Source organism: Gopherus evgoodei, chromosome 8 (assembly GCF_007399415.2).
Source record: "Gopherus evgoodei ecotype Sinaloan lineage chromosome 8, rGopEvg1_v1.p, whole genome shotgun sequence".
Classification (NCBI taxonomy): domain Eukaryota; kingdom Metazoa; phylum Chordata; order Testudines; family Testudinidae; genus Gopherus; species Gopherus evgoodei.
In genome coordinates this window covers 5,001-31,922 of record NC_044329.1, presented here as the reverse complement: position 1 = coordinate 31,922, position 26,922 = coordinate 5,001, and the positions used below count along the sequence as shown (strand labels likewise).

Sequence of the window (26,922 nt, the reverse complement as noted above, 5' to 3'; positions counted from 1 at the left end):
GGAAGCACTTGCAGAGGCGGCTGCGCAAGCTCAGTGCAATCTCACTGCGTCTCAGGTTCCCACTTGGCAAGAAGCCTAGAAATCCCCTAGAAGGGAACCTCTAGGTAAATGGGGTTTCTACCTGGAGTCTCGGGGGTGATGTGCACCGAATCCCTAGGCTGAAGGGCGCGAATCCTCCCCCCCCCCCCAGCCGCGGTAACTGGCGTTAGATCCAGATGCGGCCCTAGGCACCAGGAGGCAGCACTGAGCCACTTATTTATAATTCCCCGAGATTCCCAATATTTTGCATCATCAGGAAATTCCCTTTCGCTAGACGCTGCAGCCCCTGCAATGTGTGCACTGAGGGCGCCGTGCAGCCCTGAGCCCAGCAACATTTCTCCTGGCAACGCGCGGGGCTCTACAGCTGAGCTGGAACCTGCATGCTGAGGCACTGGTCAATGCTTTCAGCCTCAACCGACTGGATAAAGTGCAGCCGAGAGCTCTGGAGACGGGAAGGACAGGAAAGCCCCCTTGTACACCAGGGCATCCTCCATGACGTGCAATCAGAGTCCCACAAGACTGCACAGAGGAGAGAGAGGGATGTTTGGTCTCCTATTCGCGCGGCACAAGATGTAAGGGGTTTGTGGGCCAGGGCTCGGGCTCCATTGGTCTAACAGGGTACAGCGCCCCCCCCCCCGCTCTTCCTTGTGTAGGGGACACGCACCTCCAAGCCCTGCCCCAGGAGCGCCTCTCTTCTCTCGGCGCAGCCAGGTGGAGTAGGATGCTCGTTGCAAAGCCCAGGCATCCCAGAGATTCCCCTTGCCTGGACCAAGCTGCTCCCACTCGGGGCAGACTGACAGCGCCAGGGAAACCTCCCTTGCTCTCGGGTTGTTAAATAGGCAGAGCAGGCTGGTCAGGCAGACACCCGCCGCACCTGTCATGTGAATGCCAGACGCCGAAGGGCACCAAAGGGCGCGATTCCGAGCGAAAGGAGCGGGGAAACAGGCAGAAAATGTGCTAAACACAAAATGAAATGGGGGGGTTGTTGCCTATCTAGGGGGGGTAGGGAGCTCTGGTCTGTGCAGTCTGCCACGTCACAACAGGCCCCATCCCGCACGTCCCGCTTTGAATGGTGGGCTCCACTAATGGTTAATACTGGGGGTCTCTTCCAGCATAGGTGCTGAAACTGGGGGGGGGGGCAGGGGCTGCTGCACCCCCTGGCTGGGAGTGGTTTCCATTATATACAAGTTCCCAGTTTGGTTCAATAAAAAGAACAGGAGTACTTGTGGGAGACTAACAAATTTGGTTCAATGGCTCTCAGCACCCTCCACTATATAAATTGTTCCAATTCCTCTGTGTTCCAGTCCCCCAGTTTCAGGGAATCCTCTTCCCAGGGCACTCTACAGCCATTCCTGGAGCAGATCAAGTGCCCAAGCAAGATCTGTTATTCCCCTGCCAAAGCCTTCACGCCCAGCTCGAGAACAGGCGACTCTACAGGGCTGAAATAAACGCAGGAGTTTCTCTTCCTTTCTCTCATTTGCCTCGCTCCCCCGCCCGCCGGGTTCACCTCTCTCCACCGCCTCCCGGAGCCGGAATCGCCATATAAGGAGCAGGAAAGCTCACGCCGGAACCGGGACTTATAAGGCTGTTTCCTTATATGGACTCTGCTGCCGGGGGCTTCCGGCGGCCTGGGCTGAGGCGGTGACGGGGACCCGAGGAAGACAGCAGCGGGGGAGGGGGGGTCGTGCGCTGCCCCCCGGAGAAACCTAGCGATAGGGTGACGGGTGGGAGTAGGGACCGTAGGGCGGGCGCGGGGCTCTTGTTCCTATCTGGGCTGGGCCCCCTCCACCCGGCTTTCCCCAGTGCCAGCTACTGACGCCAGGCTGGGTCTTCCAGCCTGACTCCATATAAGGGTTTCCTGTCCGCCATATATGGCCATGTACGTCATGGCCGGGGCGGCCCGCAACTGGTGGGGATTCGATATATAGGGGCGGCTCTAGCGGGGGCGAAGAGCTGATTGCTTCCAGCGGGCAGAGCCAGGGGGAGCCCCGGGCCGAGCGCTTATAGCGGCAGAACCAGGGGGAACCCGGGGCCGCTGGGAAGGGGACCCTGCACATTTCGAGCCCAGCAGCAAAACGCGACTGGCGCTTCTGGCCGGCCGCCTGGCCCCTGGTGCGCAGCATCCCTGTGTCCCCAGGCAAAGCCCACTCTCCCCATGGCCGCGGCTAAGGCGGAAATGCAGCTCCTACCCCCGCTGCAGATCTCTGACCCCTTCGGCTCCTTTCCACACTCGCCCCCCACCATGGACAGTAACTACCCCAAGCTGGAAGAGATGATGCTGCTCAGCGGCGGAGGTCCCCAGTTCCTCACCTCCAGTGGGGCCCCTGAAAGCAGCGGTTTCAACCCCGCCGGAGAGCAGCACTTCGAGCACCTCGCTGCAGGTAAGCGACAGTCTCTGTCCACAGGGGGTTGTGAGTGGGAGCCTGGGGTGGGGACACTCGGTGGGAAATGCCCCCTCCCCCGCCCGAGCCCTTGCTTCTCGGGAGCTCTAGTGGGGCAGGTGCAGTTTGCTCGGGATTCCGCCGGTAATGATGCACCAGCCTCGCTGGCTGTGCTGCGCTAGGGGGATTCTCTCTACATGCGTCAGCTGCTCTTAGCGATGGGCTTTCTGCTGTTGGAGCGCTGCCAGGAGCGCGCTGCAATATGGAACGCTAAATTTTTAATTAGCCCTGGGGGGAGGGGTGTAGCCCCGTTGGGGCCGGGCCGGGCAGGACTAGCCGGGGGGGGGGGGATAGCCCCGTTGGGGCTGCAGCATCTCTTGGAAGTAACGGCTACTCTTCTCTTTTCAGACACGTTTCCCGAGATCTCTTTGAACAATGAGAAATCCTTGGCAGAAACCAGCTATCCCAATCAGACAAGCCGGCTGCCGCCTATAACCTACACGGGCCGCTTCTCTCTGGAACCAGCCCCCAACAGCAGCAACACCCTCTGGCCAGAGCCTCTGTTCAGCCTTGTTAGTGGGCTGGTGGGCATGGCTAACCTACCCACTTCTACACCTTCTTCATCACCAACTTCCTCTTCCTCACAGACCCCGCCTCTGAGCTGCTCTGTCCAGGCCACCGACAGCAGCCCGATCTATTCAGCGGCACCAACATTTCCCAATTCTAGCTCTGAGATTTTCCCTGAGCAGCAAACCCAGTCCTTCCCAAACGCTCCCAGTACCTCTCTCCAGTACCCTCCCCCGGCTTATCCGGCTGCTAAAACCAACTTCCAGGTGCCAATGATCCCGGACTACTTATTCCCCCAGCAACAGGGGGAATCTCTCAGCCTGGTCCCAGCTGATCAGAAACCATTTCCAACGCTAGAAACCAGACCCCAGCAGCCCTCTCTCACACCTCTCTCCACTATCAAAGCTTTTGCTACTCAGACTGGCTCCCAAGATCCGAAGACGTTAAACACTACCTATCAGTCCCAGCTAATCAAGCCAAGCAGGATAAGAAAATACCCCAACCGACCTAGCAAGACTCCTCCTCACGAGAGACCCTACGCATGCCCAGTGGAGTCCTGTGACAGGAGGTTTTCCAGATCTGATGAGCTGACCCGGCACATTCGGATTCACACAGGACAAAAACCTTTTCAGTGCCGTATTTGTATGAGGAATTTCAGCAGAAGCGATCACTTGACCACTCATATCCGAACCCACACCGGGGAGAAGCCATTTGCCTGTGATATTTGTGGTAGAAAGTTTGCCAGAAGCGATGAGAGGAAGAGACACACTAAAATTCACCTGAGACAAAAGGACAAGAAAGCAGAAAAGGCAACTCCAGCCTCTGCTGCTTCTCAGATTTCCACCTACTCCTCTCCAATGACAACTTCCTACCCATCTCCAGCCACCACCACTTACCCCTCTCCAGTGCCTACATCATATTCCTCCCCGGTGTCCTCTTCCTATCCGTCTCCAGCACACACCACTTTCCCTTCCCCCTCAGTAGCAACTACATATCCTTCGGTTACTGCCACCTTTCAGGCCCAAGTATCTACCACTTTCCACTCTCCAGGGATTACCAATTCTTTCATTTCACAAGGATCTTCAGCACTTTCAGAAATGTCATCAGCTTTTTCTCCAAGGACAATTGAAATTTGTTGAGACTGTAAAGACAGAAATATTAAAATAGTTGATTGGTACTATCAGACTGAACAGAGTCTGTCAGATACTAATGAATATCATACGTAGCAAGGCCATCCTAAGTTTTCTTTAAACTTCAACTGCCTGAAACAACTACCATTTAAGTTCTCCACTTCTGTCAACAGACTTAATTTGCATGGACAGTGGATATAATTTCAATATAATTTCCCCCATAAACATTTTATCAAGAAAGGAACTTTTATTAAATACATAGACAATGTAAAATGTACATGTGCCATGGTATGGTTTTGCTTTCCTTTGGGTACTATTGATGTGAAAATTCTTCTCGTATTCATATTGTATTATTTGGAGTTAGCAGGCCCATATTTTGTAAATGGTAATTCTATTTTAGTGACTATGCTGTAATGAGTTTTAAACTTATTTGAGAACAGCACTTACTATGTATTCAAGCATGTAAGAGTGATGTTATGTAAATATCACCTGATGAGACACTCATATGACAAAAGTTTGTTTTTAAAGTTACATGTCTTGGTGCCTTTTTGTGAAGCCTTGCTGATGTCATGCATTTGTGTGAATGGATGCTTTGCATCTTGCCTTAAGGTGAAAGGGATTTTATTCAAAGAATGTAAGGGAAACTGGGAAAAAAATAAGATTGAGAAGGAGCCAGAGGACAGAATGTACACACAATTCTCAAATTCTATTTTTGTTACTGAAATGTAAATTTATAAATATATATTCAGGAGTTGGAATGTTGTAGTTTACCTACTAAGTAGGCAGCAATTTTGTATGTTGTGAACATGCAGTTCATTATTTTGTGGTTTATTTTTACTTTGTAATTGTATTTGTTTAAACAAAAGTGACTGTTTAGCTTATAAACACATTGAATGCGCTTTACTGCCAATGGGATACTTGGTGTACAATACCCTTCGGAAAAAGTAAATAAAATATCAAAACAGTGCATTTTTCTTTAAGGCTTGTGTGTGTGTGGGAAACACGCTTTACCAGTATCCTTGACCTCTTCCCCTCAGTTAAAGATCTTTTTTTTTTTTCCTCAATAGATTGATTTGTAACTTCCATTGAACTGAGCTAGGTATCTCTGCAGTGAGATGAGATATCTCAAGAGCTGTGGCACCTTATTTAAGTAATTGGTGTTAATCTTTAATTGTCATCCTTAGTAAGGAAGAGGTAGAACATTCCTCTTACTATTTGAGAGGAATACAGAGCATGTATCATAAGTTATGTGCACTACCCACCATTTGTCAAATATCTATAATAAGCCTTGAGCCTGGCTGCTCACTTGGATGGAAGGGTCATTTGGTTAATTCTGTTTTGTCAGAGGGTAAATACAGAAAAGACTCTTACTGCTTGACTTCAGTTAAAAAAAAAGTGAAAAACAAGCATATTGCTTGGATTTATAGCTACTAGTGAATGGGGAGGGGCACAGAATGAGAAGAAGGAAATCATACAAAAGGAGCTGGGCAGATTAGAAATATGGGAAAGTAATACAATTATATGTAGCGTGGAAAATACATTTTGAATATTTGTGGGGGTGAGAATAATTTAAATCAGTCAACTGATGGAAGCCTACTGCTAATAGCAGCAATTTAGCTACTTGTTTGTACCAGAATATACTACGAATGCCAATTTTTCAGAAGGAAGATCCCTCCCAGAGTTTGATGAAAGCAAATATAAAACAAAGCATTCCATTCTGGTCACCTCAGTGCAGAAAAAGACAACGTGGAGAGACTTCAGTGAAGAGCAATGAGGTATTCCTATCATAGTGACCACTGCCATAGAAATTAAAGAACTGGTGTGACTGAATACTGCCACTAGTTATTAATCATTATGACTGTTTGCATAAAAAGATGTCAAAGAGGATAGGGCTCCTAGAGCTAGGCTTAGTGATTATTTCTAAGATGCATAGAACTATGCACTGCAAGAACTCAAGACAGGTCAAAAGAAAGTTAAAATAAGTACCCAGACCCTCAGCTGATGTAAATAGGGGTAGCTCAATGCTGCTTTACTCCAGCTGAAGCTATGTGTGGTCATCAGTAGGTTGGTGTAACATTGGTGTGCTGGGGAAAGTCACCCCTTAGTCCAAACTTCTCAGGAAAAGCAAGGTGCTAAAGAAGGTTGGATGTAAATACCATGGACTAATACTCAGTTGAAAGCATAGCCCCCATGTAGAATGTATTGGAGATGAGTCATCCATTCTGGAAGTGACAAAGGTATGAATGCCTGTGGTGAACTCTAGCCTTCTCATCATGTGTAAATGAAAACAAGTACAGCTTCAAAGTCAACTGTGTTGACTCTTTGAAGGAATTTTCTTTGGGCTACTTCCTCAGCTTTTGCTCTGGGGGACTTAAAACTGATCCTCAGCACTTGTCTAGTATTCTAGACCATTAAATTTACTTTTTTGCCTGTTTCCAGGGTAACATTGCTACACTGATCATAGACCCTCTTTCATGTTCAGAATTAATCAGTCTCTTAGTGACACCAGATCAGGTGATGTTTTGCCCCTTAGAATAGCAATCATCTATAATTTGCCAGTATGCAACTTTAATCAAGGGTATCATTAGTTTTAAGATTTAGAACAATCTGTAGCTTCAGAGCTCACCTTAGTAAAATCCTTTTTTTTTTTTTTGTCAAAGTGTTTGTCTCTGTCCCAGCATCCAAGGGTGGGGGTTAATTCTAGCTGTCCTGGTCACAAATCTCTTTTCCTGGGAAGATAGTGGATTTTACAGATTGGCCCTGACTATTCCTTTTCAGGAAATGAGTTGTCCTTTCTGGGATTCTCTGACAGAGAAACTGAGGCCTGTGTGGCAGCTGCAGTTTGGTCTGTTGTACTGATGGCTAAAGATCAAAGAACTTATTCCTTCCCATGGTGAATTTACTTTTTATACCCACAGCCAAGGCTACCCACAGATGATCACAGAAGCATTTCCCTTCAATGAGTCAGCATGGGAGCACTCCTGGTGTTGGCAGCACATGAACTGGGGGAAAATGCTATTTACCTCCACGCTCCTCCTCCCCAGTTTTCACAACCATTAACCCTATGCAGTGGCCAAGGAAACCACCTGTAGTCCCCAGTCTAGTCAATGGTTTGAGACATGGATGTATCTCTTATACCTCCCAATTTGACCACAGGTGATGGGTATTCCACTTGCTTTACCCAAAGCACTTCTTCTGTCTGGAGGTGTAAAGCTAAAAGGCCTGGATACGTCATTCAGCATATGAAGGGAGATTCATGGCTACCCTATGCCTTGTTTGTACATTGTCTGTGGTTTGCTGTCTGGATCAACTAGGTTAACAAGTTTGAATCTTCTCCCATCCTAATTCTAGAGGAGAAAAATCCTGCTCTTGCAACCATGTTGGAACAATATGAACCCAATCACTGGCTCAAACAGATTGTCTCCAGTGGAATTCCCAGGTTATCTGAAGATGCCAAGCTATAAACTGTCACCGATTTAAAAATAAAATAGCTTTATTTTGAAAAGCACATACAAACCCAGCAGTGAGCCCAGAGGAATGAGATGGGAACAGAAGGAAGGTGCTAAAAGTCAGCATAGGCCTGATGTAGGGCTCGGATGTTCTAGACTCCCACAGAGATCTGGTCGGCTGCATTACACGCAGCTGTTTATCACTGAAAGCCAAACTGCAAATCTGGCCATTGAATAACAAGAAAAACCTTGCCTCATCGCCATCCCAGCAACTCTCACTGTCCGGGAGACGGAGGGGGAGCCAGGCCCTGAACGGCAGGGCGCGGACGCGGGGGGACAACCCCGGGCTCTGGCCGCGGCCTGCCCCCCAACCCCGCGCGCGGAGGAAGGAGCCGCTTTACAGTCCAAATCCGGCCCAGGCGGGCTCCGGCTGAAGAGCGGCTTAGGCCGGAGCTCGCCGCGGGGTGGAGTTGCTCTGCGGCTCGGGCCCCGCTCAGCGCCCCGTGGCCGGCGGAGGGGCTCGGCGTTTCCTTCGCCAGCCTGGGGCAGCTGCAGTAATCCTTGCAATCTGGCCCAGGGTCCAACGCCCGGCCAAGGCTGAACAGGAACTGCGCTGCCATATATGGCCCTTCCTCCGCTCCTAATATGGTGCTTCCTAGGCCCAAACAAGGCGTTTCCTTCCCGGCGGTCGGGCAGCCGGGCTCGGCCCCGAATCTCGAGCTGCGCCCAGACGGCCCCGCCTTAGGAACAGCGGGAGGAGGTAGGTTGAGCAGCGCGCGGCGGCCGCAGAGTCCTGTGAGACCCTGCACTAGAGGTCGCTCCTTCCGCTAGGGACTGGGCCTGGCTGTGTGGCTTTGAGTCTGTCCCTTGCCGCCTTCTAGGCAGCAGCTTGGGTCTGCGCGGAGTCTGCAGCCTCGGCGGGGGGCGCTCGCTGTCTCTCTGCAGAGGTCACACTCACACACTCTCTCTCTCTTACTTGTCAGGGAGTGAGGGGGAGTCCGACCCTTCCCCCCTCTTCCTGGGACTCACAGTGACTCTCAGCCAGCCAGTAAAACAGAAAAGTTTATTGGACAACAGGAATGCAAGTTACAATAGAGCTTGTTGGCACAGTCAGGACCCCTCAATCGAGTCCTTCTGGGGGTTCAGGGTGCTTGGATCCCAGCTTAGGAGTCCCTGAAGTCCCACTAAAGTCCTCCCCTGTTCGCCTATCCCCCATGCAGACAGCCCCTATTCCATCACCTCTCTCCCCCCTTTGAGACTGAACTGAGTGGGGTCACTGCCCAGTGACCTGGTGAAGTTCAGGGCCCCCTGTCCAGGACAACGTGTCTGCTATCAGGTTGGCACTTCCCTTCACATGGACCATGTCCATGTCATAATCCTGCAGGAGCAGGCTGCACCTCAGGAGCTTGGCGTTGGCTCCTTTCATCTGGTGCAGCCAGGTCAGGGGAGAGTGGTCGGTGTACACGGTGAAGTGTCGCCCAAGGAAATATGGCTCCAGTTTCTTAAGGGCCCACACCATGGCCAGGCATTCCTTCTTAATGGCCGCGTAGTTCTGCTCCCGGGGTAGCAACTTCTTGCTCAGGTACACGATGGGGTGTGTCTCCCCCTTTTCATCCTCCTGCATCAACACTGCCCCCAGTCCTGTATCTGAGGCGTCAGTGAACACCATAAAGGACTTGTCAAAATCTGGGTTTGCCAGAACTGGGGCACTAACCAGAGCCTCCTTCAGTGCCCAGAGAGCCTCCTGGCACTGCTCGGTCCAGACCACCTTGTCTGGCTTCCCCTTTTTGCACTATTGCAGGATAGACTGGTCAGCCCCAGAGCTCAGCCCCCTGCTTTAACGGGGCAAGTTAATATTATGCAATAGGAGAAAGAAGTGGGTTTGCTGTGTGTGTGAGCCAAATTCACAGCGTAAGTAAGAGGCTGCTTAAAGTTTGTATAGATTTTCAGGCCAGAAAGGATAACTGTGATAATCTTGTCAGATTTAAAACGGATAATCAGTGGTTTTATCACCATATTTTTAACTGTACCATGAAAGTAGAGAGAAGTCAGGAGGAACCATTTTTTCTTCTAATGCAAGCGTTTTAAAATATTTGCAGTGTAACCCACTTCACCGTCACTGAGTCTACTTGAATTTTAAGTGAGGTTTCAGGTGGGTGTGGATTGTTCTGTGAATAATAGTTCAGGGCCACAACAACTGTGGCAGTTAATAACTGGATCTATGGGATTGGCTAGACTGATAATACAGTTTGACTTTTGTTAATTTAATTCTATTATGTAAATAGTTGTTTTCCCAACTAAAAGTGTGTGTTTGTGGCTTTACATTCACAAGGACTGTTGAATGTTTAGGAGTGGAGAGGAAATAACTATGAAGGTGTGACCAGGAGGTTTTAAGTGTGGGTTTAGCCAACTATTTTATTTAATTTAAACAGAAGCCCTAGACCAGGGGTTCTGAGGACAACTCTTTGGTGGCTTCAGAGTGCAGCCACCAACTCTTGCTCATGGCCACTCTCACACTTTTTCCTAAAATACTCTAATAGCTTTAGGAAAACCAAATAAGTATGCATATACACATCAACATTATTATAATTTATTTATTGCTAGCTAATAAGTCTGCTGAGAAAAGTAATACCTGTATGTTTGTTAATATCATTTTTTACAGCAGATTTACTCAGCCTAGCAAGCCTGGGGACAAATTAAGCCCTGGATGGAGGGTTAGGGGAGGTAGTGGAGTCCAGGGAAGATGGGGGTGATGGGCTGGAGCCCAGAGCCCTGCAGCCAGAGCCCACAGCTGGAAGATGGGGGTCCAGAGATTCATAGAATATCAGGGTTGGAAGGGACCTCAGGAGGTCATCTAGTCCAACCCCCTTCTTAAAGCAGGACCAATCCCCAGACAAATCTTTATCTCAGTTCCCAAAATGCACCCCTCAAGGATTTAGCAGGCCAATGCTCAAACCACTGAGCTATCCCTCCCCCCAATAGAGCCCGAAGCCCTGCGGCCAGGGCCTGCTGTCCCCCCCCCCCACACTTCCAGGGCTGAAGCACAAAGCCTAACTCCCACCACCCTTGGGAAGGTGGGGAACTCACTGGCTGCCTGGTCCTCCAGCATTGTGCCCCAGATGTTTCCAGAGGGGGTCAGGGCCCAACCTCTGCATCCTGGAGCAACAGAGTTGGGGAGGGGGCTCTACTTTGCCTCCCACCCCATCACAACCCAGGAGGCTGTGGCTGCGGCTGCAAGGAAAGCCCCTGGTGGCAACATTTCAGAAACGCTGCCCTAGACATCATTTGAAGCTGGCTCTAACTCCTGCTAAAGACACCTGGAAGAAAGGTTACATTTTGTAAAGTGCTTAGAGGTCTTTGGTTGGAAGGTGATCTATAAATAAAATGTATTGTTATCATTTATTGTTAATAAAAAACGGAACATAATCTAACCCTTCATTCTAGCTGTGAGTCACTAAAATGAAGGACAAGTACTCTGAACATATGCATTTAATTAATTCTTTAACTTTAGAATGCATTGCTTAAAGCATTTTGCTCAGAATCTTTGCAAGGGATGAGCATTATATAGGTTTAGGTCGTCTTGAACTGTAAACTCTTCAGAGTGGGGCCATGTGTGCCTAACTGCTGACTGATAATAGACTTATGAACAAAGGAGACATAATGGATAGTAAAATGGTAGGGGCTCTGATCTATTGTGAGGATGTGATATAAAACCCTAGACAGATTGATCACTACTCAACTTTCTCCAATAATGACTATTCTTAATTCCTGGATGTATCAGTGGTGGAGTGGGCTTATAAAAATTGTAAAGTAAGCAGTATAGCAAACTGAAAAAGACATTGGGATGGACAAACTATTGGAGTCGTATTAAATTGCACTTGATAGAATAGTGACTAGATGCTGGAAAGTGGATGCTTTTAGACTGAATAAATTTGATCTTGATTGCTTTCAATTTAAGACCATTTTTGACAATGTTAGTCTGAACAGCTGGTCAGCTGAGGATACATGAGAATGCATGAAAGTGAAGTCTTATGTTCTTCAAGAAATTGATGTTCAGCAGGTATTATCATGTACCCAGTTAGGTATTATATTCTGTCTTCCCACAATGGAATCAGAACCATTTTTAAACACTGTTGTTGCCTGAAAAAAATCTAATGGTTTTCTACTCCTGTTAGAGAATGGATTTTATTTTGTCTGAGAACTAAATTAGAGCTATGCTTAAAAAAAATCATGTTATTGGCTGATATAAAGGTAGGAATAATTTACAGCAGGTTTCTGATCTCTCCAGTCAATTTATTTGCTAATGGTTTGGAGGAGCAAAAAGAAAATCAGAGAAGTTTGCTGAGAACACTTGTTTAGGTAAATATAAACTATAGAAGATTGTAAGAAGCTCCAAGTGCATTTAAATGCATTGGGAATTGGACACCATGATGGCAGACTAAATTCAACTTTGAGAAGTGTATTACAATGGAAGTAGTTTCAATTTCTCATATACCTGATAGATTCTTGCAGGATTCTCTGAGGGGGGGAAAAATACAGATTTTGCATAATCTCATGTAACTACAATAGATTTAATTGTATCCAAAGCTGTTTGAGGTCATGAAACGTATCTTTTCTATTTAAAATCTTGTTAAAGGACTAAGTAAAATTATGAAGCTGTATATTTATTACTACAAATAAAATATACCAAATAAGCCAAAGACATAGAAAATAATTGTTCAGCTGTGCTCAGCACTGATGAGGCCTCAGCTGGAGTACTGTGTCCAGTTCTGGGCGCTACACTTTTTAGGAAAGATGTGGACAGAGGAAGGCAACAAAAATTATAGAAGGTTTTGACAACCAGATTGATGAAGAAAAGTTTAAAAAGAAAACTGGACATGTTTAGTTTTCAAAAAAGAAGACTGAGGGGGCAACCTGAGCAAGCATTCGAAGAAGTAGTGTTATCATGTCAATGTTAGATGTGTGCACACTCATGTGCACAGTAACTGGAGATTTTTCCCTTAGTGGCCCCAGTGCCCCCTGGAGCCCCGCACTCAGCATGCATCTGGCTCCGCACCCTCTCAGTTCCTGGAATGTGTCGCGGTTGCTGGAATGTGTCATGCGATTGTAAGCTCCCCAGTGTTTTTTTTTCTGACTTTCCTTGGACATTCTTGTTGTAAATAGTTGAGTGTTAGATAGATAGGTGTCTCATTTGGGGTATGCCCCAGTCCCTAGGTTTCAAACTACGTGCTGCCTGCCATAAGCCCAGGCCAGTGAGCGAGCCACATACAAACTGCTTGAAGTGCCTCGTGGAAGCTCACATCAAGGACAAGAACAGAATCTGCAAGGGCCACACATTCTTAAGGACAGGGACACTCATTTGAAGGGCTTGTTAATAGAAGCAGCACTTAAACTGGCCTCAGAGCCATGCCAATCCAATTTGGCTCCAAGTACATCGACCTTGGTGCAGAACACTCCCTGGCACTGGGTCCTTCCCAGCGCTGCTCACCACCCCCCATGCCGAGGAAGAGGCATAAGAAACAACATGCTGACAGGGTGGTTTGTGGTGCTGCAGAGGGCTAGGCAGAAGATGATCGATGAGGTGAGACCTGTGCTGGGCCACTCATCCTCCCGAGAGTGGTGGTCAGCAAGGGCGATGACACCTAGGGCACCCAGCCCTGTCCAGGACCCACTACCGACTCCTGGCAGTGGTCAGGGCACCCTCCACCTTCGAGCTACCTCCAGCTCCAGAGGCTTTTCAGGTGGCAAGAGACTCAATGTCACTTCAGGTGCCATCTTGAGAACCTCAACCAGCTCCCTTGGAGTCATTGAGGGAGGCCCCCTCAAGAGGGAAACCCTCCATGGGCCCACCCCAGTGGTCTCCAACCTATCGCAGGTCCCCGTCGCATTAACAGTTTTTGGCTCCACGGCATCGATTCCCTGCCATTGTAGCATTGATCGCCAACCTCCCAATCACTGGGTTCACAGCAGCAGTCCCTAGCGCTGTGTCATACATCCCCAGCACTGCACCAGCAGTCACTGGCCCCATGCGGCAGACCGCGACCCAACACCACATCCCAGCCTGCAACCGGAGCCACTAGATGGTAGTGATGGATGGTAGTTGATGCCAGTGCCCGAGGAGGCACTGGCATCAGCCTCATGCACTGGACTTCGGTGTGGGTCCATCTGTGGGCGCTTGGCTAATGGGATAGTGGCCAATGTGACATAGTGGGTTTTTCCCCCTTGTTATGTTGTATGTGAGTAATACTGTGTGTGCCTCAGTTTCCCTGTCTATTGCGCCAAAGTCTGGGACCTCTCCTCTCCCAACCTCCGGCGTGCAGGGCCAGCCTGAGAGTCCTCCTTTTCCCCCACTCCCCTGGTGCTGTGTGAAAACCATGGGGGCTGATGATAGGCTGAAAGGAAATGCAGTGAATTGGTAATAGCACTTGTGATGAGTTGCCCCCCTCTCCAGGGTGCCTTCTGATGTACTGGGGTATCACTGAGCGTAACAGGTTAGACAAGAAATAATAGGCTTAATCTTAATAGGGAGATTAAGGTTAAATTTCTAATGAGGGCAGTTAAGTTCTGGAATAGGCTTCTATCAGGGGTTATGGAATCCCCATCACTGGAGGTTTTCAAGAACAGGTGAGAGAAACACCTGTCCAGGATGGTCTGTGGAGTGGTGTTGTAGCCATGTTGGTCTCAGGATATTAGAGTATGTCTACACTACAGGATTATTCTGATTTTACATAAACCAGTTTTGTAAAATAGATTGTATAAAGTCGAGTGCACGCGGCCACGCTAAGCACGTTAATTCGGTGATGTGCGTCCATGTACCGAGGCTAGTGTAGATTTCCGGAGCGTTGCACTGTGGGTAGCTATCCCATAGTTCATGCAGTCTCCCCCGCTCATTGGAATTCTGGGTTGAGATCCCAATGCAAAAACAGTGTCGTGGTTGATTCTGGGTAATGTCGTCACTCAATCCTTCCTCCGTGAAAGCAACGGCAGACAATCATTTCGCGCCCTTTTTCCCTGGATTGCCCTGGCAGATGCCATAGCATGGCAGCCATGGAGCCCGTTTTGCCTTTTGTCACTGTCATCGTATGTGTACTGGATGCTGCTGACAGGCGCGGTACTGCAGTGCTACACAGCAGCATTCATTTGCCTTTGCAAGGTAGCAGAGATGGTTACCATCCCTATTGCACCGTCTGCCATGCCATTGTAAATTGGCGATGAGATGACGGTTATCAGTCATTCTGTACCGCCTGCTGCTGTCATGGGTGCTTCTGGCTGGCCTTGCTGAGATCGGCCGGGGTCGCATGGACAAAAATGGGAATGACTCCCCGGGTCATTCCCTTCTTTATGTTTTGTCTAAAAATAGTCAGTCCTGCCTAGAATATGGGGCAAGTGTACTAGAGAACCAGAGAGCACAGCCGCTCTGTGTCAGAGCCCCAGAGATCCCACAGAAATGATGAGCTGCATGCCATTCTAGATGGTGCCCCTGCAACAACCCCACCTGTTGCTTCCCTCCTCCCCCAACCCTCCTGGGCTACCATGGCAGTGTTTCCCCATTTGTGTGATGAAGTAATAAAGAATGCAGGAATAAGAAACATTGACTTTTTAGTGAAATAAAATGAGGGGGAGGAAGCGTCCAGATGCTATGATAGTCCAGGCAGGACATTAAAGGGTGGGAGGGAGAGGAGCCCAGCCTCCCGCAGCTATGATAGTCCAGGCAGTACAGAATCTTTTCTTTAGATATGAAACGGGATGGGGCTGATGGAGCTCAGCCTCCAGTTGCTATGATGAGGACGTTTACCATCCGTTCTGTACTATCTGCCGGGAATGACCGGGAGTCATTCCCATTTTTACCCAGGCGCCCTGGCCGACCTCACCGAGGCCAACCAAGACCACTCACAGGCTGATGATAACGATGGATAGCTGTCATATTGTACCGTCTGCCATCGGGAAGGGGATGCTGGTGTTCAGCGCTGCAGCACCCCGTCTCCCAGCAGCATGCAGTAGACATAGGGTGATACTGAAAAAAAAGAGAAACTTTTTTTTTCCCTTTTCTTTCGAGGGGGGTGTCATGGTATAATTCCCCACTCTGAACCTTAGCGTCCAAAAGATGGGGTACCAGCATGAATTCCTCTAAGCTCAATTACCAGCTTAGTACTTGTAGCACTGCCACCAACCAGGAATTCCATTGCCTGGTACACTCTGGTCCCCCCAAAACCTTGCCCAGGGACCCCCGAGACCCAGTCCCTCTGGATCTTAACACAAGGAAAGTAAACCCTTTTCCTCACCATTGCCTCTCCCACGCTTTCCCTCCCTGGGTTACCCTGGAAGATCACTGTGATTCAAACTCCTTGAATCTTAAACAGAGAGGAAAATGCACCTTCCCCCCTCCTTCTCTCTCCCCCTCCCAGTCTCTCCCTGAGAGAGAGAGTAATCCTAACACAGAGAGAAAATTAACCTCTCTCTCCCCCTTCCCTCCTTTCTCCCCACCAATTCCCTGGTGAATCCAGACCCGGTCCCCTGGGGTCTCACCAGAATAAAAAAACAATCAGGTTCTTAAACAAGAAAAGCTTTTAATTAAAGAAAGAAAAAACAGTAAAAATTATCTTTGTAAATTTAAAATGGAATATATTACAGGGTCTTTCAGCTATAGACACTGGGAATACCCTCCCAGCCTAAGTATACAAGTACAAATTAAAATCCGTTCAGCACAATACAAATTTGAACTTCTTCCAGCCAAATACACATTTGCAAATAAAGAAAACAACCATAAGCCTAACTCGCTTTATCTACCTAGTACTCACTATTCTGAACTTATAAGAGCCTGTATCGGAGAGATTGGAGAGAAACCTGGTTGCACGTCTGGTTACTCTCAGAACCCAGAGAGAACAACAACCAAATTCTAACAGCACACACAAGAACTTCCCTCCCTCAAGATTTGAAAGTATCCTGTCCCCTGATTGGTTCTCTGGTCAGGTGACAGCCAGGCTCACTGATCTTGTTAACCCTTTCCAGGCAAAAGAGATATAAAGTACTTCTGTTCTATTAACTCTTACTTATCTGTTTATGACAGGGGGGAAGGGTGTAAATTGACGACACATACCCTGAAACGGCCGGGAAAACGTTTTTGACCCTTCAGACATTGAGAGCGCTGCCAAGAATGCAGATTCTTTTCGGAGACTGCAGCGACTGTGGGATAGCTGGAGTCCTCAGTACTCCCTCCCTCCCTCCATGAGTGTCCATTTGATTCTTTGGCATTCCGTTACGCTTGTCACACAGCACTGTGTTGTAGCCTCTGTTTATCATAGCCTGGAGATTTTTTTCAAATGCTTTGTCATTTCGTCTTCCGTAATGGAGCTCTGATAGAACAGATTTGTCTTCCCATACAGCGATCAGATCCAGTATCTCCCATACGCTCCATGCTGGAGCTCTTTTTGGATTTGGGACTGCATCGCCACCCATGCTGATCAGAGCTCCACGCTGGACAAACAGGAAATGAAATTCAAAAGTTCGCGGGGCTTTTCCTGTCTACCTGGCCAGTGCATCCGAGTTCAGATCGCTTTCCAGAGCGGTCACAATGGTGCACTTTGGGATACCGCCCGGAGGCCAATACCGTCGATTTGCGGCCACACTATCCCTAATCTGACATGGCAATATCGATTTCAGCGCTACTCCTGTCGGGGAAGAGTACAGAAATCGGTTTAAAGAGCCCTTTATATCTCTATAAAGGGCCTCATTGTGTGGATGGGTGCAGGGTTAAATCGGTTTAACGCTGCTAAATTCGGTTTAAACGTGTAGTGTAGACCAGGCCTTAGATAAGGTGGGTCAGGTAATATCTTTTATAGGTTTATTTGGTCCTGCCTCAGTGCAGGGGGGTGGACGTGATAACTTCTCTAGGTCCCTTCTAGCTCTACATTTCCATAATTTCTGTGAATTTTGGCTTCAAATATTATAGTTTAATGAAAGAGTTTGCAGAGTTGCCAGCATTTGTGCTGCTACAAGAGTCCTTTAATTTTTGTCTTTCCCTCTGCATACATGAATCAGTTTTAAAACAAAGCTACTTCAGTTATCAAAACAACAAAGAAACCAAAAGCTTTCTAACACATGAAAACACTCTTGCCCTCATAGTTAACTCTGCAATGGATGAACAGATTTTTTTTTTATTGCAGATTTCAAAAGAAATGTGCTCTAAAATGAAAGCACACCAAACATGAGAGATTTCAAGCTCAAAAATAGTTTTTGCAAAATGTACGATATATGCAACTTAAAACAGGTATTCAGAATGAAAGTCTCTCTTTTAACTACCATAATGGAGCAGGTGTCTAAGGGAGATAATTGCATTTTCCTGACTCTGGAGCTGGTTCTAAGGCAGCCCCAGCCTAGATTAATGCATCTTGGAGGGCTACTGTAATCTATGCCCCTTGGCTATGGCCCCCAGTGTCCATCTACCAACTGGATTTGATTTTGTCACATGCCCTCTCCACTCCTCGCTGTGGCAGGGGGAGAGGCTTCATGCTCTTGCTGTGGGAATCTAGTTGACTTTCACACCCTTTGCAAGTCCATATGCAACACAGAGTGGAGAAAGCAAGAGAGTAATACTCCAGAATTATTTTTTCACTCAGGCTACATTGATTTCTAGGAATTACTAAACAATAGGGAGAGCTGGTTTCTTTCAATTGCAAATAACATTAGTCCAGGTTTCTTCAAGATGCTTCTAGTGAGCTTTGGGCAATACTGTATCTATACTGCCCTCTTATGTTTGGAAGCAGGAATGATGTAGCTGCATCTAAATTCTAAATTGCTTGTATTAATGGTTCTTAAACTATCTCATGACACTATTGCCAACCTCAAGATTAAAAAATTGTATCAAGCATCAACATTTTAGATTTGAAACATAATACATTTGGATTCTTTTAATTGCCTTGTGTTTGAGCCTTTCAGCTTCTTTTCACAGTTACAAGTCCTAGAAAATTGTTGTTTTTTTTGTAAATGAAACCAGAGATTCTCATATAATCACCTTAGTCCAGGAGTTGGGATTTTACAGATAAAACATGAAATTTGTGATAAAATCATGAGCGCTATCAATTCTGAGAGAGAGCCTCACATGGATATCCCCTCCCCAACCTTCACAGTACTTATTGCTTTCACTGCTCTCTCTACTCTAAAGATTAAAACACATTTCAGAAATTTTAGATCTAGGTAAAGTTAATGTATTAAGGTTAGGATTTTCAGAAGTGCTCCGCGTTGCTGTAATTTTACTCCCATTCAAGTCAATGAGCGCTTTGCCATTATAGTTAATTATTATAGTTAAGACAGAATAGTACACCTTTTAACAGAAACTGACATTCAATGTGTTCTAATATCCACATGCTTTCTTGGCTGGTCTTGAAATATGATGTGCCTTATGGTAGTGCTGTGTAGTGTTCGTGTTCCAAATTTGAGGTCACTTGTGCAAGGGGTTCCTGAAATACAGCCCCCTCATTTCTTTTCTCACAGTCAACTCATTCTAACTTATTTTTGCTCACATCTGGGGTTCAAACTGTGGTCCCTCAGGAGGGGATTGAGCCTCTCTTCCTGTCATAGAATCCTAGAATATCAGGGTTGGAAGGGACCTCAGGAAGTCATCTAGTCCAACCCCCTGCTCAAAGCAGGACCAATCCCCAACTAAATCATCCCAGCCAGGACTTCGTCACGCCTGACCTTAAAAACCTCTAAAGAAGGAGATTCCACCACCTCCCTAGGTAACCCATTCTAGTGCTTCACCATCCTCCTAGTGAAAATGTTTTTCCGAATATCCAACCTAAACCTCTCCCACTGCAACTTGAGACCATTACTCCTTGTTCTGTCATCTCATACCACTGAGAACAGTCTAGATCCATCCTCTTTGGAACCCCCTTTCAGGTAGTTGAAAGCAGCTATCAAATCCCTCCTCATTCTTCTGCAGACTAAACAATCCCAGTTTCCTCAGCCTCACCTTGTAAGTTGTATGCTCCAGCCCCCTAATCATTTTTGTTGCCCTCCACTGGACTCTTCTAATTTTTCCACATCTGTCTTGTAGTGTAGTGTGGGGTCCAAAACTGGACACAGTACTCCAGATGAGGCCTCACCAATATCAAACAGAGGGGAATGATCACATCCCTTGATCTGCTGGCAATGCCCCTACTTATACAGCCCATAATGCCGTTAGCCTTTTTGGCAACAAGGGCACACTGTTGACTCATATCCAGCTTCTCGTCCACTGTAATCCCTAGGTCCTTTTCTCTGGAACTGCTTCCTAGCCATTCGGTCCCTAGTCTGTAGCAGTGCATGGGATTCTTCCATCCTAAGTGTAGGACTCTGCACTTGTCCTTGTTGAACCTCATCAGATTTCTTTTGGCCCAATCCTCTAATTTGTCTAGATCCCTCTGTATGCTATCCCTACCCTCCAGCATATCTACCACTCCTCCCAGTTTAGTGTTATCTGCAAACTTGCAGAGGGTGCAGTCCACGCTGTCCTCCAGATCATTAATGAAGTTATTGAACAAAACCGATCTCAGGACCTACCCTTGGCAGCTGGTTTCAAGCGGAGTGCCCCAACTAGACATGGAGCCATTGATCACTACCCATTGAGCCTGACGATCTAGCCAGCTTTCTATCCACCTTATAGTCCATTCATCCAGTCCATACTTCTTTAAGTTGCTGGCAAGAATACAGTGGGAGACCGTATCAAAAGCTTTGCTAAAGTCAAGGAATAACAAGTCCCCTGCTTTCCCTTCATCCACAGAGCCAGTCATCTCGTCATAGAAGGCAATTAAATTAGTCAGGCATGACTTGCCCTTGGTGAATGCATGCTGACTGTTACTGATCACTTTCCTCTCCTCTAAATGCTTCAGAATTGATTCCTTGAGGACCTGCTCCATGATTTTTCCAGGGACTGAGGTGAGGCTGACTTGCCTGTAGTTGCCCGGATCCTCCTCCTTCCCTTGTTCTCATGTTGGAGCTGGGATACTAAAGTAATGTGTTTAAAATGGTTAGAGACCTTTATGGAGGGACATGCTCACCAAGTAATGATGGGAAATTATATCTCCACTACTAAATGCCTTGCAAGTGGAGTCTCAAGAATCAATTCTTTCTCTGAGCCTGTTCATATAGATCTACGTGCAGTAGTTATCAGTGGTTCACAGTCATGCTGGAAGGGCATAACAAGTGGGGTCCTGCAGGGATTGGTTCTGGGTCTGGTTCTGTTCAATATCTTTATCCATGATTTCGATAATGGCATAGAGAGTACACTTATAAAGTTTGCGGATGATACCAAGCTGGGAGGGGTTGCAGATGCTTTGGAGGATAGGATTAAAATTCAAAATGATCTGGACAAACTGGAGAAATGGTCTGAAGTAAATAGGATGAAATTCAGTAAAGTAAAGACAAATGTAAAATACTCCATTTAGGAAGGAACTATCAGTTGCACACACACAAAATGAGAAATGACTGCCTAGGAAGGAGTACTGCAGAAAGGGATCTGGGGGTCATAGTGGATAACAAGCGAAATATGAATCAACAGTGTAACGTTGTTGCAAAAAAAAGCAAACCTCATTCTGGGATGTATTAGCAGGGGTATTGTAAGCAAGACACGAGAAGTAATTCTTCCTCTCTACTCTGCGCTGATTAGATCTCAACTGGAGTATTGTGTCCAGTTCTGGGCACCACATTTCAGGAAAGATGTGGACAAATTGGAGAATATCGAGAGAAGAGCAACAAAAATTATTAAAGGTCTAGAAAACATGACCTATGAGAGAAGATTGGAAAAGATTGGGTTTGTTTTGTCTGGAGATAGAAGACTGAGAGGGGACATAAGAGTTTTCAAGTACATAAAAGATTGTTACAAGGATGAGGGAGGAAAATTGTTCCTCTGAACCTCTGAGGACAGGACAAGAAGCAATGGGCTTAAATTGCAGCAAGGGTAGTTTAGGTTGGACATTAGGAAAAGCTTCCTAACTGTCAGGGTGGTTAAGCACTGGAATAAATTGCCTAGGGAGGTTGTGGAATCGCCTTCATCAGGGATTTTAAAGAGTAGGTTGGTCAAACACCTGTCAGGGATGGTCTAGATAATACTTAGTCCTGCCTTGAGTGCAGGGGACTAGACTAGATGACCTCTTGAGGTCCCTTCCAATTCTGTGATTACACTCGTGTGTGTGTGGGGGAGGGGATGAGAACACTCACTGAGATGATTGGACCAGTTTACACATCTCAGAACTATTGTTTCAGTCTGTATTAATCTCCATGGAGTGTTCAGATGCACTCAAGAGCATCTCAGTAAGACAAATAGGCCATTCCACACTTCTGAGCCTCCTGTGCTGCATATGGATGTGTAAAGCCCTTTCACTGTACATTGGACTAGATTTACGGTAAGATCTCTATCTCCACTCTCCTGCCTCTTCCTATGTCCCAGCTAGTACATGCTGTCATCACAATCCCACCATCTTCTTGCTTCTCCATGGCCCCTCCAAGCTTACCAGGGGCATGGAGTGGGAAAGAGAAGGGGGAAGGTAGAAAGAATGTCGAACCAGCAGGGGATATTCAGGTGGTCCGAGCAATCGGTGTAATAGAGTCAATGTTGGAGGAGTTCTTGAGCAAACTTATAGCGACACTAGCTGATGGCCAACTTCGAGCTAATTGAGGCTAATATCCTATACCCAGTATAGTCTGGATTCAGGCCAGGACACGGAACTTAAAATGCTTTAGTGAAACTGAGAGATGATTCTCTGCTGTCAGTGGATAGAGGGCAGATATTCATTCTCATCCTCCTGGACTTCTCTGAAGGATTTGACGGTTGTCTCGTTTGAGCTAGGTAGGTCCAGAGTAATGTGTTAAAATGGTTAGAGGGACACACTTAACAAGTAATGATGGGAAATTGTATTTCCACTACTAGATTCCTCATTCTCTCTGAGCCTATTCATCTATGTCTATGTGCAGCTGCTAAGAGAACTCGACACTTGATATAGATTAAAATATCAGCAATAAGCAGGTCAATATGTGGCTGACAGACAGCTCTATTTATCCTTCATATAGGATTACACCACTTCCCCAGTGTGGCCCAGAGCTTGGATAGAATCACCTCATGGATGAAGAGCAGCTGGTAGAAGCTGAATCAGAGCAAGAAAGAGGTGATAATGGTGGATAGAAGAAAGCATTTAGAAGAGTTTGCAGCCATGGTGCAGTCCTCTTTGTTTGAAGGTACACACCAAAAAGTGGTCAAATCAGTCCATAGTTTAGGAGTGCTCCTGGATTCCTTACTGATGCTAATCTCTCGCATAGCAGGATCTGTGAATAATGCTTTCTAACATCTCCAGTTGTCTAAGAGACTTCATCCCAGATGATGACCTGATTTAGTCACACCTGACACCTCTTGGTTGGACTATTTTGATTATGATTATAGGGCATCTCCATTATAATCATATCTCCTAGAACTGGAAGGGACCTTGAAAGGTCATTGAGTCCAGCCCCCTGCCTTCACTAGCAGGACCAAGTACTGATTTTGCCTCAGATCCCTAAGTGGCCCCCTCAAGGACTGAAGTCACAACCCTGGGTTTAGCAGGTTAATGCTCAAACCACTGAGCTATCCCTCCCCCCTCAATACAGTAGCAATACAGTATATCTGGGCATAAATCCTTCAGTGTGTGGGAAGCTCTAGTTAGTACAGAAATTGCAGCATATCTCTGCAGCATTGGCTACTGCAAAAACATTGTATGTATTTGGGTATGTCTACGTTGTATATAGACACCTGTGGCTGGCCCTTGCCAGCTAACTTGGGCTCAGGCTGCAGCCCAAGCTGTATGGCTCTCTTATCTCAGAGGGTCCTAGAGCCCGGGTTCCAGCCCGAGCCTGGAAGTCTACACTGCAGTTAAACAGCTGTGCAGACCAAGCCGCTTAAGCTAGCTGGCATAGGCCAGCTGCAGGTGTCTAAACATTCTCCATTGGGAGAGGCCAAAGTTACCCTGACAGGCTGTGCCCTGAGTGGATGGTGTGCTCATCAGGAGCAGGTCAGAGGAACAGGCAGCACCTGCATCACTGTAGGGAGCTGCTAACCTCCCAGTGAAGGGGCTCCTGCCCTCATGGGAGATGTAGTCTCCCTGGTTTGTCTAGGGTGCTGCTTCACACCATTTCCAGTGCACTGCTGGAGCTGTAGGCTCCATTTTACTGTGCTGCAGCAGGGAAACCCCCCCCACACCATCTCTTCCTGTCCTCCCATCACCTTCAGCCACCTCCAGTTGCAGTACTGCCCCCAAGTCTCCACCAGCTCCCCAATCCCCCAGTTATAAAACCAGGGCAATTTCCAGCCATTGTTTCCTTGTGGGACGCTATTGGAGTGCTTACCATGACAACTTAACTTCCGCTTGTTTGTATCCTTGGGGGCAGCAGTTTTAGGAATAAATCACTTGAGACACAGAGAGCTGTAAACCTTAAAAGCAGCCATTTATTGTAACACACTGACCTAACAAACCAGCCAAAACTGGCTGGGCTATCCCCATATAATCTAACTCAACTGCCATAGCAACAACAACAAGGTTCTATTACCATGTCAACCAAATACACCAACATATTCCTCCCCCCTTAATAAGAACATCCCCTAAATAAAACAAACACTAAACTAGAGAAGGAGGGTAGACTGCCTCTCTTCCCGGCTAAATCCCAGGGATTATTTTTCTACATAACCATGGATTCGCCCTAGCTAAAGATCCAGCCATTGAGGAGGTCTTCTGTCTCTAGGTCATGCATCTGATGAAGTATTCACCCACGAAAGCTCATGCTCCAAAACGTCGGTTAGTCTATAAGGTGCCACAGGATTCTTTGCTGTCTCTAGGTGGATTACGGTGCACTTCTGGTGTTGTTGCACCCGAAAGTGTCTTGGGCGCAGGCCTGACAATGGGCTTAGTGTTTGAAGCACGAATGGGTGAGGATCTGGTATCAGCTCTTTCCGGGCAGGGGGTAATCTCAGCCGCCGGCAGTAATGAATGAGAATAGTCAGGAACAGGTGACTCTTGATTTGGTGTCTCGCCAGAAGTGAAGTCAGGCAACTCAACTGAAGATGTGTCCTGAGGACAAGTCTGACCTGGCAACAGCTGATCTACATGGCACTGCCAGGTGAGATCCTCTGCAGTGTGGACTGTGTAGGAAACAGGTCCCGTTTGAGCGATGACAGTGGCAGGGACCCATTTTGCTCCAGAAATATAATTCTGAGCCAAAACTGGCTGCGTGCACGCCTGATGACCTGATCTTGCTGCTGACGTTGCACAATTTGTCAGGGTTCAGAAGGTTTCAGTAGATCAAAGCAAGTGCGCAGCTGTCATCCTATCATTAGAAAGACCAGGGATGCCTTGGTCGTAGCATGAAGTGTGTTTCTGTAGAATAAGAAGAAGATGTCCAGATGCTTTCGGGTGGATAATTGTCCCCTTGCTGATTTCAAAGCTTGTTTCATTGTCTGCACAAATCTTACAGCTAACCACGAGTGGATGGATGATATGGTGCTGAAGTGATGTGGTGTATCCCATTTGCCTTCATAAAATTTTGGAACTCCTGAGAGACGAACTGCAGTCCGTTGTCGCTCACAAGTTGTTCTGGCAGACCGAAACGACTAAAGAGTCCCCAACCAGATTGGATCAATAACTCCATCCTCCTGGACATGTAGGTAAGAAGGTTGGGTGAGACTGGAGAGGTTTGTCGAGATGTTCCATGCATCACCAGGCCCATAACTTGGGACAATATCGGGTCAACGCAAGTTGCCGCCTTTACCTGAGTAGTGGCGATGGGTATATTCTCTATGGGTATATTGTTCAAAGCAAAAGATTTGCTTCTGGGCAATATCTTGATGCTTGACTGGCAAAGGCAACCTTGAGAGACCATCTGCATTGCCATGCAGAGTGCATTTCCGATATTTGATTTCATATGTGTATGCTGAAAGCAGCAATGCCCAATGTTGCATACGACTAGCAGCTAATGGGGGAATGACTGTGTGGTGTCCAAAAACTGAAGTCAGGGATCGATGGGCTGTGAGAAGAGTAAACTTCTGCCCAAACAGGTACTGATGAAACTTCCAAATTCTGAAAATGATTCCCAATGCCACACGTTCGATTTGGGCATAGTTAGTTTCTGCTTTGCTTAGAGTGCGTGAAGCAAAAGCAATAGGTCTCTCATCTCCTGAAGGCATAATGTGTGACATGACTGCTTCCACTCCATAAGGGGAGGCATTGCAGGCAAATTGTAGGGGTAAGGATGGATGAAAGTGTGTCAGAACATCAAAATTTAGCAGTGCACCCTTAGTTTTGTTTAAATGCAACATCACAGGCTTCAGTCCACTTCCAGGCCTTGTTCTGCCCAAGGAGTTTGTGAAATGGTTTTAGCGGTGTGGCTAATTGTGAGATGAACTCTCCATAATAGTTCAATAGTCCTAGAAACGAGCGAAACTGGCTAACATTTTGAGGAGGAGATGCCTCCACAATAGCCTTAACGTTTGCAGGGGCCTTCCAAAGACCCGTAGCATCAATGATGTGTCCCAAATGTTCAACAGAGGGCTGGAAGAATTTACACTTGTCTTTGCGGACTTGTAGGCCATACTCTTCCAGTCTGCATCGGGTAGCCTCTAAATTCTTTAGGTGATCCTCCTCATTCCTTCCAGTGACCAGGATGTTGTCCAGATAGCAATGGACTCCTGGCAAACCACAAAGATCTGGCCCATAGCCCTCTAGAACAGGGCGGGAGCAGACACTATTCTGAAGGGTAAGCGACAATATCGATAAAGCCCTTTATGCGTCACAGTAGTCAACAGCTCTTGGGACATTTAATCAACGTGCATCTGTAAATACGCTTGACTCAGATCAATCTTACTGAATTTTTTGTCCTCCAGCCAGTCCCGCAAAGAGGTCAATGATGCGAGGAAGCAGGTATTGCTCTGCATGCAACAGTGGTTGACAGTGACTTTAAAATCATTGCATCTGGAAGGAGCCATCTTTCTTCATTACTGGAATGATAAGAGTTGCCCATGGGCAACGAGTAACTGGTATTAGGACTCCATTTGTGACCAGGCGCTCCAGGTCCACTTCAACTTTCAGCCTGATGGCATATGGCACAGTTTTGGCTTTTAGACATTTTGGTTGACTGTCAGATTTAACGTTCAGTGTCACAGTGATTACCTTCATACTTCCCAGATCCTCTCCAAAAACAGCAGCTGGTTTCCTTCGTATAGCGGTCAGACCGGTTTCTTCTTTAGTCATTCAGTGCACTTCTGCCCAGTTCAGCTGAATCGTCCTAAGCCAAGACCTACCCATTAAGGCTGGCTAATTGCCTCTCACCACAAACAGTGGCAATTTAGCAGTCTGTCCATTGAGC

General features: G+C 47.0%; 1 protein-coding gene and 1 long non-coding RNA gene across 2 annotated transcripts; both read left to right on the top strand.

Moving 5' to 3' along the window:
- The first annotated feature begins 2,005 nt into the window (after nucleotides 1-2,005).
- EGR1 (early growth response 1) lies at nucleotides 2,006-5,084 on the top strand. The gene is made up of 2 exons (XM_030573866.1): nucleotides 2,006-2,420; nucleotides 2,829-5,084. Exons 1-2 carry the CDS (start codon nucleotides 2,195-2,197, stop codon nucleotides 4,124-4,126), a joined length of 1,524 nt encoding a protein of 507 aa, XP_030429726.1. The 5' UTR covers nucleotides 2,006-2,194; the 3' UTR covers nucleotides 4,127-5,084.
- A 2,619-nt stretch (nucleotides 5,085-7,703) lies between these two features.
- LOC115656416 lies at nucleotides 7,704-25,067 on the top strand. Its single transcript, XR_004001657.1, has 3 exons — nucleotides 7,704-8,326; nucleotides 22,609-22,773; nucleotides 25,036-25,067. It is a non-coding gene; the product is annotated as an uncharacterized LOC115656416 (long non-coding RNA).
- Nucleotides 25,068-26,922: the final 1,855 nt, after the last annotated feature.